The sequence below is a fragment of the Numenius arquata genome, unplaced genomic scaffold, assembly GCF_964106895.1.
Source record: "Numenius arquata unplaced genomic scaffold, bNumArq3.hap1.1 HAP1_SCAFFOLD_637, whole genome shotgun sequence".
Lineage (NCBI taxonomy): Eukaryota > Metazoa > Chordata > Aves > Charadriiformes > Scolopacidae > Numenius > Numenius arquata.
Window position 1 is genome coordinate 19,824 of NW_027415439.1, and position 12,268 is coordinate 32,091.

The 12,268-nt window shown below is 53.2% G+C and overlaps 1 protein-coding gene across 3 annotated transcripts in view; it reads right to left on the reverse strand.

The window, feature by feature from the left end:
* LOC141478710 (cyclic AMP-dependent transcription factor ATF-7) overlaps window positions 1-12,268 on the reverse strand; it is a 57,929-nt gene that overhangs the window by 17,709 nt on the left and 27,952 nt on the right. Inside the window, exons 2-4 of one of the 3 annotated variants that reach the window (XM_074167692.1) lie at window positions 8,034-8,130; window positions 3,798-3,923; window positions 236-423 (exon numbers count right to left, since the gene is read on the reverse strand). In XM_074167692.1, the coding sequence (XP_074023793.1) occupies window positions 236-423; window positions 3,798-3,923; window positions 8,034-8,130 (411 nt within the window). Of the gene's footprint in view, window positions 1-235; window positions 424-3,791; window positions 3,924-8,033; window positions 8,131-12,268 lie in introns of all 3 variants that reach the window. The other 2 variants (XM_074167694.1, XM_074167693.1) reach the window with 2 other exon arrangements.

The window sequence follows — 12,268 nt, forward strand, 5'->3', positions numbered from 1 at the left end:
TCAGCCCGCCGAAAAAGCCCCCCCGGGATGAAAAGCGAGACTTTCTGCTCTACCAAATCCACGTGGGGACTTAAGGGCAGCAAACGCGTGTTTTAGAGAAGACGTTTTTCTCTTTCTTTCTAAAACGAGGGGCCCGAGTCAGGCCTCGGCACCCAAAGTGGAGAAAAAAAGCTTGGTTTTGACCCAAAAATGGAGATACCAACCCCTCCGCCAGGCACGGCCGAGGGACACCCACCTTCTCCTTGTTTTGGGGTGACTTTGGGGCAGAGGCGGGACTGTCTGGAGGAGAAGAATCCACCTCCACCGGCTCTTCCTCCTTAATCTTGATGTCGGGGGTGGAGGGCAGGGACATGTCCAGGGCTCCGGAGCTCTGCAGGGATGGAGAGAGAACAATTAGCTCCCATTGTTTTGCCAAACATCGGGCTGTTCCCAGAGGAAAAGCTGCGGCTCTCGAGCTCTTGCCAAATTATTATTATTTATTTGTACTGAAGGAGCATCTGGGAGCCCGAGGCGAGGAGAGGGGGGGAGCGGTGCCGCGCCGGCCCCGGCCAAACAGACGGAGGCCCCGAAACGACGGTTTCAGCCCCAAAACGGCACCGTTTTGGGGTTTTTTCGATAAAACACAATTCTTCCCGTGGTTTAGGGGCTTTTTGGGGGTGTCTTTTTTTTTTTTTCCCGTAAAAAAGGAGAACAGGTAACAAAGGCAAACGCCTTGAACAGAAGGCCCTTTTCGTTCACCGACGAGCCGTAAAAGGATTGCGTAAATCAGCCGGAATTATTTTATTGCCCCATTATCAAAAGCAAACAAAGGGCCACGCAAGTTATTTTCAATATCTACGAGCGCCCCGTTAAAATGAAAACCCAACCGTACGCCCGGACCTGGCAACTCGCCACCCACCCGGGGGTCCCAGCGCAGCCACGTGCCCCACTTTAACCAGTTTAATGCTTTGCTGGGGACGGGGAAAGGGCAGGGTGACAAGGAGGGAAGGGGGACGACACTGAGAGGCCACTTTACCCCTCCCCACACAGGGAGGAAGATCTGGGAGAAGGTGGTGCAGGGGAAGAGGTAATGGAGGAAGACCTCCTTCTTCTAACCCAGACCTCCTTCTTCTAACCCAAACCCCCTCCTTCTGACCCAAACCCCCTCCTTCTGACCCAAACCCCCTCCTTCTAACCCAAACCCCCTCCTTCTGACCCAAACCCCCTCCTTTTAACCTAAAACCTTGTGCTTCTGACCTAAACCTTGTCCTTCTGACCCAAACCTCCTTCTTCTAACCTAAACCTCCTTCTTCTGACCCAAACCCCCTCCCTTCTGACCCAAACCTTCTCCTTCTGACCCAAACCTTCTCCTTCTGACCCAAACCCCCTCCCTTCTGACCCAAACCTTCTCCTTCTGACCCAAACCTTCTCCTTCTGACCCAAACCCCCTCCCTTCTGACCCAAACCTTCTCCTTCTGACCCAAACCTTCTCCTTCTAACCCAAACCTTGTCCTTTTGACCCAAACCTTCTCCTTCTGACCCAAACCCCCTCCCTTCTGACCCAAACCTTCTCCTTCTGACCCAAACCTTGTCCTTCTAACCCAAACCTTGTCCTTCTAACCCAAACCTTCTCCTTCTGACCCAAACCTTGTCCTTCTAACCCAAACCTTGTCCTTCTGACCCAAACCTTGTCCTTCTGACCCAAACCTTGTCCTTCTGACCCAAACCCCCTCCCTTCTGACCCAAACCTTCTCCTTCTGACCCAAACCTTCGCCTTTTGACCCAAACCCCCTCCCTTCTGACCCAAACCTTCTCCTTCTGACCCAAACCTTGTCCTTCTAACCCAAACCTTCTCCTTCTAACCCAAACCTCCTCCTTCTGACCCAAACCTTGTCCTTCTGACCCAAACCCCCTCTCTTCTGACCCAAACCTTCTCCTTCTGACCCAAACCTTCTCCTTCTAACCCAAACCTTCTCCTTCTAACCCAAACCTCCTCCTTCTGACCCAAACCTTCTCCTTCTAACCCAAACCTCCTCCTTCTGACCCAAACCTTGTCCTTCTGACCCAAACCTTCTCCTTCTAACCCAAACCTTCTCCTTCTGACCCAAACCTTCTCCTTCTAACCTAAACCTTCTCCTTCTAATCCAAACCTCCTCCTTTGCTGCATTTAAGGCCTCTCGAGGGAGAGGAAATTGTGGCGAGAGGGTAAATCTGGGCATCGGGGATGCTCCGGAGCTGGGAGAGGCTCCAGCCTCTGCTCTGCACTGATTTATGCGGGAGCTCTCCCAGTAACCGTTTACCTGCCCTGGTGAGCAGAGACCTTGCACTGGGAATCACAGAGGAGAAGGGATTAACAGGCAGGAAAGTTTCAAACCACTTAAAGTGCCTCCGGGGAAGCTCCCGCTGCGCCTCTGTTTTTAATTAACGTGCTGGTGCGGAGACCACCCTTGGAACTGGAGGACAAAACACACCAGCAGCAACTGGGGCTGGATGCGGCCGAATGCGGAAAAAGCATCCGAGAAACGTGCGGAGGGACCTCGTGCGGGGATTTTCTGGGAGGGATAAAGCTTTCCTTTCCCCAACACCTGAAACCACCCCAGAGCTTCGCCCTGCCCCTTTTTTCCTGGCTGCCGGCAGAAATATTCCGCCTGCGGCCGTCCTGAAGTGAAAAAAAAAAAAAATAGGAACAAGGATAGTATCTCGCAGTTTAAGGATCCCGGTTGCAGTTTTTAGGTAGCCCAGCCCAGGAGATGGGTGGTCTCAGGTATAAAAAGCCCGGGCAGACTGTGGGCTGCTCACATTTCTATGGGAAACCGCAACCAAAAAAGCCACCTTTTCCCAGCCCTCGGAGAACAAAAGGCAGGGAATTCAGGGCATAAAAAACGCCCCCCCCGCCCGAGGCCCCGGCGCATACCAATGAGAGAGATCAATTTATGCTCTAAAGAGCCCTGTTATTAGGAGAGCGGCTGAAAGACAGTTTTCGGTTTTAATTCCGAATTCCTCCGTTCCCCATCTCGCCCTAAGATTTACGCGGCCGCGCTCCCGCAGTTTATTTCCGAGCAGCGCCGCTGCCTGCGAGCGTATGGACGGCCATATATCAATTTAGTAAATGTATGTGCCAGCCTAAGAGCCCAACGCGCATCTGCTGCTCCTCAAATCCTGGAAAAAAAGGCTGGGAGGGGAGAAGGGGCGGGGGGGGGGGGGTGGGTGGGGGAGAGAGGAAAACGTCCTTAATTAGCTCCTCTCTGACGAGCTCCCCCTTGTCCTTCAGCCCCGAGGTTGGCAGGGGCGGCCTCGATCGATGGCGCTGGCGTTTGAGGCAGCTTCTTTGTTCCAGAAAAGCCGGCGACGCCGGCGAAAACGCCGAAGCCACGGGGCTCAGGGCGGCCCCCTCCCTCCCCAGCGCACCCTAAAAGCATCTTCCTTAAGAATTTTCATCCCCAGGGAGACCCTGGGGGAATTTTTTGCTCAGATCCCGAGCGTTTAAGAATCCTGCGTCTCCTTCCCGAGTTATTTTGGGTATTGCCTTATTTCCCACCCCCCCCCCCTTTTTTTTTTTTTTTTGGCAGTGAAAAGCCAAAGGAATAATAAACCATTAAAATCGGCTCTCGCCAGACCCGGGATTGCGGGAGAACCGGCCAAAATCACCCCAGTTAGAAAAATAAAACCCCCTGGAAGGCGGCGGATTAAATCCGAGACCCTACACCACGTGCCCTCCATCGGAATGGCTCCGGCCCACCCTGTGACCCCCCCCCCTCCCCATCCTCACCCCCCCCCCCCCCCAAAAAAAAAATGCAACCGGTATCGGCAGCCTTCGCCTCTTGCCTTTTTCTCCTCATCCTCGGCCGCTTTCTTGAACTCGTGCTCGAAGGAACTGGCCAGTTCGTTGAAGAGTCCCACTTCTTCGCAGTTTTTCAAGAAGCGGGTCGGGGTCGGGGTCTGATCTGGTTTTTTGGGGTAAAAACACCCGGCACCGGGCAAAGAGAAGTTTAAAAAAAAACACACCCCCCCGCGTTTTTAAACCACCTTAACGCTCATCGTTGGGGATTACGGCCTCCGTTTTGGGCATTTTTCCACCCGGGTGTGGGGCGTTTGCAAAGCAAGCGCCAGCACAGAAAGGGGAGAATATCATTTCTTGTTGGTTTTGTTTCTGTTTTTTGTTTTTTTTTTAAAAATAGCTTTTTTTGGTGAGCGGAGCGCAGTGATTTCTGTCAATCCCCGCCTCGGGGTCGCGTCCTGCCCCCCCCCCCCCCCCCCCAGGGTTTTTTTTTTCCCCTGTTCTCATCTGAATTGCGGAGAAAAAGGAAAATAGTGGGGTTTGACCTCCCCTAAAGCAGCAGATTTTAAAAAATACTGGAGTGATGAGAGGGGGGAAGAGCCGACGGGAGCAGCTCCAGCGCTTCCCTCCGTCCAGCAACGCGCAGCCTTGGCGGCGGGGGGGGGGGGGGGTGCTGAGTGGGAGGGCTAAGAATTACCCCCCCCTGGCCAAAGAGATCCCTCCGGGATCCGTTTTCCACATCGAATCCTGATCTCCCCGGCCATCCCCTGGGGCTGGAAAGGGTAAAGAAATCCCCCCCGCTTCCCGGTGAGGCTAGATTTTCCGGGATTTGGGTCGGGAGCCCGGCACGAGCGCCCGAAAAACCCGTCTGCCAGAAAACGACACCAATTTTTAAGCCCAAAGGGATAATTTAGCCCCGATCCCTTCCATAAAACATGGGGTTTGGCAGCGATGCCTCCCCCCTCGGAGCACAGGGGCTGAGCTGGAGGTGAAATATCCACGGAAAACATCCCGAACCGGAGGCGGAACGTCCCCCGCGGCCGTCGGGAAGCGGCTCCGGCGACGACTTGGGCCTCGGAGTCGCCGAACCCCGCTTTTATTTCCATTATTTTACGGCTTTAAACCTACCGGGTTCGTTCATAAAGCAAAAGGCCTCCTCTGAGCACACTTCGGTCCGTTCCCCGCCGTGTCCCCCCCCCACCCCTTCCCCAAATCTCTCTTCATTAAACCAAGAAACTTGTGTCAACTAAAAATCTCGGCAGGAGGTTGGTTTTTCCGGTGCTTTATCGGCTCCCGGGGCTCTTTTGGGACCTTTCCCTGTTTAGAGTCACCTCCTTCCCAGCCCCGGAGCCCAAATCTCCGGCAGAACTTTTCCCGAGGCCACGAAGCGAAGTCGTTAAAAAAAATAAAAACCCCTCTCTTTCTCCCCCCCAATTTCCACCTCCGGGGACGGTGGCAGCTTTTCCGCCCCCGGTTGTCACCCCAAAAGGGCCACGTTCCCGTTAAAATTCCGTCTCGGGGCAGAGAGAGGAGGATTCTTTACGACTCTCTTTTAGCTTCGTTAGGGGCAGGAGGGAGACGAACCTTCCTGCTCGTTAACACACCGCCTGGGCACAAAGCAGGAGGGAGGGAGAGAAGGAGAAAAAAAAAAACAGAGACAAAATGGTGGCTTTTAAAGGAAAAAAAAAAAAAAAAAAACCAGAAAAAGGCCGTTGGGAACAGAGGGCAATAACGCCCCCGGCGTGTTTTATAGCCCCCACAAAGCCCCCGGCAGCTTTATTTGCCTTAAACGGGCTGGTTTGGGGCATTTTTGCTGCCCACAGAGAAATAAGTTTGGGTTTGGGGTGGGGTTTTTTTTCTCTGCTTTGTGAGTTATCCTGGAGGAACACGCCGCCCCCCCCCAGCCCCCAGCGTCAGCCCCGAGGAGCCGGGAGAGGGGCTGCCCCCCCTCCTCCCTGTGCTAAAACCGCAGCGTTTCACCCCATCCGTGGTTTTACTGGAGAGAGTTTGTCCACGGATGGAAAATCCACCTCCTGGAGCAGCAACGGGGAGGGTTTTCCGTGCTGCAGCCCCATCAGGGATGGGGACAGGACTGTGCCCCGTTCCTTCTCCCCTGTGCCCCATTCCTGCCCCCCATACCCCATTCCTGCCCCTCCATACCCTGTTCCTGCTCCCCCATATCCCATCCTGCTCCCCCTACCCCATTCCTGCCCCCCATACCCATTCCTGCCCTCCATAACCCGTTCCTGCTCCCCCATATCCCATCCTGCTCCCCCATATCCCATCCTGCTCCCCCTACCCTATTCCTGCCCCCCATATCCCTCTCCTTCTCCCCTGTGCCCCATTCCTGCCCCCCATACCCCATTCCTGCCCCTCCATACCCCGTTCCTGCTCCCCCATATCCCATCCTGCTCCCCCGTACCCCATTCCTGCATTCCTGCCCCTCCATATCCCTTTCTTTCTCCCCTGTGCCCCATTCCTGCCCCCCCGTACCCCATTCCTTCTCCCCTGTGCCCCATTCCTGCCCCCCCGTACCCCATATCTCTTCCTGCTCTCCCCCGTGCCCCGTTCCTGCCCCCTCTACCCCATTCCTGCTCCCCCATATCCCATTCCTTCTTCCCCCTACCCCATTCCTCTCACCCGTACCCCATTCCTGCTCCCCTGAACCCCATTCCTGCCCCCCCACCCTATTCCTTCTCCCGTGCCCCATTCCTGCCCCCCATACCCCATTCCTGCCCCTCCATAACCCGTTCCTGCTCCCCCATATCCCATCCTGCTCCCCCTACCCTATTCCTGCCCCCCATATCCCTTTCCTTCTCCCCTGTGCCCCATTCCTGCCCCCCCGTACCCCATTCCTTCTCCCCCATATCCCGTTCCTGCTCCCTGTGCCCCATTCCTGCCCCCCCGTACCCCATTCCTTCTCCCCCATATCCCGTTCCTGCTCCCTGTACCCCATTCCTGCCACCCCCCCCATTCCTACTCCCCCATATCCCATTCCTACTCCATTCCTGTCCCCCCATACCCCATTCCTTCCCCCCCGATCCCCATCCCTTCTCCCTTGTGCCCCATTCCTGCTCCCCCCACTCCATTCCTGCTCCCCCCACACCATTCCTGCTCCCCCCTGCCCCTTTTCTGCTCCCTTGGACCCCATTCCTGCCTCTCCCACCCCACTCCTGCTCCCCCAGATTCACACCGGGGGCGGGGGGAGGTCTATCAAGGCAAAAGGGAACATCCCCCCCTGCCCCCCCCCCGTGCCCCCTGTTGAGAAAGGGGCTGAACTGGAGGCAAAAAACAACCTTGAGGAATCTGGGAGGGGGGGGTTAAAGTTCCCATTAAATGCCTGATCCTGTTTGAATTCAACTCTCCTCGTGGGAGCCCATTCCTTCCCTGGGATCCTTCCCCCCCCCAGGGAAGAACCCCCCAGCCCTTCCAGCAGAGGCTGGGCCAGCTCTTCCAGCCCCCCCTCCCCAAAGCTACGATTCATTCAAAAAGGCTTTAAAAACCCGATTAAATTGCTATTTTCTACTTCAACCCCGAATTTGAGCCGGGGAAAGGCTGCCAGGCTCCTGCAGCAGAGGCTTTTACGGCTTCAGAAAGCGTTTCCTCCTCCTCCTCCTCTTCCTCCTCCTCCTCTTCTTCCTCCTCCTCTTCTTCCTCCCAGCAACAGCCTTTTCACCCAGCGAGAACACAAACCTCACCCCCTTTTCAGAAGCCCCAACGAAAAGGGACCGAGAATGTTTGTAACCGGCAACGATCCGCTGCCAGACAATAAGATATATTTATTTTTCTTATTATATTATTATTTATTCTATTTTATATATTTTTTTTAATTTTATTTTTTTATTTTTTTTTTTATTTTTATTTTTCCGGCCCGAGGAGGGGAAACTGGGTTTCTCAGGTTTTTGGTCGTCATCCTCAAAACGCACACGCAGAAAACGCCCAAAGATCTTTTGCCCATAAATCTCCCCAGGCTTAATAAAAAAGGGTGAGAGCTAAACCCCCCCCTGCTCTCTCTTCCCCCCCCCCCCCCCAAAAAAAAAAAAAAAAAAAGCCACAAAACCTGATACTACCATAAAAAATAAGAAAAAAAATAGAAAGTTGGAAGGCTCTGGCTTTGCTTTCCTCCTGATTAAATGCAGATCACAAGAGGGTTTTTATGGGAGGGAAAGAGGTTTTTCGGTGCATCTGGTCCCCGGTATTAATCTGGCGGGGGGGGGGGGGGGGAGGTTTCGGTGGCGGGGGGGGGGGGGGGGGGAGCGTTTCGGGGGCCACGTACCTGCGATGATGACGGAGTCGGTGCGAGCGGGGCCGAATTTCAGTGTCATCTCATGCTTGTGTTTATGAACCGCCAGGTGGTCCTCGTTTGTAAACCTCTGAAACCAAACAATTGAGGAAAAAAAGGGTGAATAAATGCGCTTTTTGGGGGGGTGGGGGGGTGTGTGTGTATTTTTTACGGGGGTGTTGGAGGGGCGGGGGGGGGATAGAGCGACCGTAACAACATTGCTGCCGAGCGGGACAGATTGTTCGAGACACGATGTGCCAACACAAAATGTTTAAAAAAAATACATTACCCGGGGTTTCTGGGGAAGCGGGGGCCAAGTATTTTTAATAATCCATTTTTTTTTTAAGCGGGGGGGGGTGGGGGGGGGGTGGCAGGTGGGGGCTGAAATGGGTGTAAGGAAATACTAAACTGCCCAGTGCGATGCGATGCTTTATTATTTATTTTTATTTATTAATAGAGGGATGAATTAGGTGCTATTAGGGGGTCAGGCAACTTTTTTTTGGGGGGGGGGGCGGGGGGGTGGCGTGGGACAGAGGTGGCACCTCCCGGGTTTTACGGAGCAGGACGGAGCCTGAAGCCTGAAGAAGTCGGGGGGGGGACACACACACACAGAGAGAGATTTCACGTGCCGTAAAAGAAAAAAAAACCCATCTGAAATTTCCCACCTGCGGGATAAAATCCCACCCGGGATGGGGTTAGGGATGGCCCCCCCCCCCCCTTCCAACTCCCCCCCCCCCACCGCAAAGCATCGCCCCCAACAGCCCCGAGTGTCCGGATGGGGGGAAAAAAGGGAGGAAAAAAGAGGCAGGGATGGGGTTAAAGCAAATAATCATAAAGCCCCGAGGATGGATTGTGCCTTTTCTAATAGACTGCGGCAAATCGGGGGCCGAAGGCTCCGCACGGACCGTTCCGGGCGGGGAGGGGGGGCTTTTTCCGCATCCCGGCCCCCGCGCAGCATCGGGCTCGTTTCTAGAAAGAGCTGCTGCGGCAGCAAAGAATTTCTGCCCTTTTTTTATCCCACCCCCCTTTTTTTAAATTTTTTTTTTTTTTTTAATTTTTTAAATTTTTTTTATTTTTCTTCTTCTCTTTTTAAACCAACCCAAACCCAAACCGACCCAAATCCACCTGTTTCTGCGGATTCGCTCGAGCGCGACAATCCCGGCTTCGCTCGCTCCCTTATTTCTGACTCGATTTGATACGGATATATTTATTTAAAAAAAAAAAAAAATTACAAAAATCGAGTGTTTTCCTGGAAAACTGCCACGGTGCCTTCCCGGGAGCCGGGGGGGGGGGGGATGTTAGAGACCTGGGGGGGGTGCGGGGGGGGGACATCCACATGGGTCCCATCCATTTTTCCCCCTTCGCCGCAATAACAAGTGTTTTATGCAAAACCTCCTTCCAAAAACACGCCGTGGTTTTTTTAAACCCAAGGCGCTTTCGGACGGCGACAGGAAAGCGGGGCTCAAATTAAAAGGAATTAGAGGGGGGGGGGGGGGGCTTAAAATGCTTGTGGGGGACAAAATAAAGAGGTTTTTGCCCCTCTAAGGGCAGGCGTCCGGCCGTCGCGCCCCATAAATAAACCTTAAAGAACGTTTTTGGAGGGTTTTGTTAAAGATAACGCGGGTTTTGGGGTTCTTTTCCCCGAACCCCCCCATCGTTAAAAATCTCCGCGAGGCCAAAAAGGCACCGAATAAAGGAAAAAAGGGGGAAAAAAGAAAACCGGGGGGGGGACACGGGAGGACAAAATCAGCAGCGGCGTTTTTGCCTCGTGCCATAAAACACCGGCGGCAAAGGAAAGGGGGGGGGGGGGACACACACGACACCCCGGGAGAAAAAGAAGGGGGGGCACCGAGGCTTCGTCACGTTTTTGGCCCCCAAAAAAAGGCCTCGGTTTTTAAGGGGAGGCGGGGGCGGAGGAAAATAAGTGGGTTACGGTAAAAGGGGGAAAAATAAATCAGTGGTTTTTTGTGGCGAGGAGCAGCCGGCGGGAGATGGATATCGAGCGGGGGGCGGCTGGAAATACACGCCGGGGGGGGGAGAAAAAGGGAAAAGGAAGAAAAAACACCCCCCCCCCGATTTTCCTGCTCGGGTGAAAAAATGGGAGATTTTTAGGTCGAGGAGGGAAACGGCCCGAGGAGGAGGTGGGGAATAGGGGGGGGGGGGTCTCACTTGTACCCCAGCTCCACGAGGGGCACGTTCCAGCCCCGGGAATTTCTTTTAATCTTTCCTTTTGCTCCTTTGCGGGATTCTTTTAGGGTTTTTTTGTTGGTTGGTTTCTTTTTTCCTTTTTTTTCCTATTTTTTTTCCTATTTTTTTTCCTTTTTTTTTCCTATTTTTTCTTTTTTTTCTTATTTTTTTCTTTTTTTCCTATTTTTTTTCCTTTTTTCCTATTTTCTTTCCTATTTTTTTCCTTTATTTTCCTATTTTTTTCCTATTTTTTCCTTTTTTTTCCTATTTTTTTCCTATTTTTTTTCCTATTTTTCCTTCCTTTTTTTTCCTTTTTTTCCTATTTTCTTTTCCTATTTTTTCTTCCTTTTTTTTCCTTTTTTTCCTATTTTTTTTCCTTTTTTTTTTCCTATTTTTTTTTCTTTTTTTTCTTTTTTTCCTATTTTTTTTTTCTTATTTTTTTTTCCTATTTTTTTTTCCTTTTTTTTTTTTTCCTTTTTTTTTTTTTTTTAGGGCACTTTTCCCTCTTCGGCTGCGCGTTACGGCTCTATTTAACATCTTTATGTGGCCTCGCCGGCTCGGGAGCCCCCCCCCCCCTTTCCCTCCCCCCCCTTCTTTTCTCCGCACACAAACGTTCGCAGACGCTATATATCTTAGCCCCACGCATTTTCCAACCGCCCAAACCCAGAGGCTGAGTCTGGCACCCGGCTTCTAAATCATGTCATTTTTACACAGAGAAGAAAAGCCGGGGGGTGGGAGAGGTTGGGGGGGGGGGGGGGAAGAGAAAAAAAAAAGGGGAAAAAAAAAAAAAAAAAGGGAATGAGTTAAAGCCACGGCATCGGCTTTAATATTTAATCTCCTTCCATCAGCTGCTGCCATCCAGCAGGGTTATTTCAGCCTCCTATTTGGCGGGTGCGGGAATTAAAAAAGAAGATGGAAACTCCGAAAGCCACGGGATGAGGAAAATAAAATGAGTTTAAAATCCGCTTTTCTGCTTCCCCCCCCCCCGACCTCTTCCAGGGACGGGGATGGGGCAGGGGGTGGCCTTCGGGGTTTAAGATGGGGCTGGGTTTATTTTAGCCCAGATTGGGTCAGGGATTTTTGGAGGAAAAATCCAAATTTGAGGCAGGTTTAAGGGCGGCCGGGCTGCGCTCTCCCCTCGAGGGGCTGCGACAGCTCGATGAATAGACGGGCTCCGTTAAAAATCTTAATTTAATCCGACGCGACACTTCACCATCGCCATCAGAGCCAGAGAAGAAATGCAAAAAGGGCCGAATCCAGGATTTTTAGCCAGAGGGAAGATTTTTTTATCCACGGGTTTAACAAGCCCAAGGAGAGAAACGAGGGGTCGCTCAGGGTTTTTTTCCTTGATTTTGGGGATGCAAACGGGGGGGAAGAGCAGTGCCGAAGCCACCGCATCCAGCCCCAAATCCACCACATCCAGCCCCAAATCCACCGCATCCAGCCCCAAATCCACTGCATCCAGCCCCAAAGCCACCGCATCCAGCCCCCGAATCCACCGTATCCAGCCCCAAATCCACTGCATCCAGCCCCAAATCCACCGCATCCAGCCCCAAATCCACCGCATCCAGCCCCAAAGCCACCGCATCCAGCCCCAAATCCACCGCATCCAGCCCCAAATCCACTACATCCAGCCCCAAATCCACCACATCCAGCCCCGAAGCCACCACATCCAGCCCCGAAGCCACCGCATCCAGCCCCGAATCCACTACATTCAGCCCCAAACCCACCGTATCCAGCCCCAAATCCACTACATCCAGCCCCAAATCCACTACATCCAGCCCCAAAGCCACCGTATCCAGCCCCAAAGCCACCACATTCAGCCCCAAAGCCACCACATCCAGCCCCGAATCCACTACATTCAGCCCCAAACCCACCGTATCCAGCCCCAAAGCCACCGCATCCAGCCCCAAATCCACCACATCCAGCCCCGAATCCACCACATCCAGCCCCAAACCCGCCCCAAAGCCACCGCATCCAGCCCTGAAGCCACCGCATCCAGCCCCAAATCCACCGCATCCAGCCCCGAATCCACCGCATCC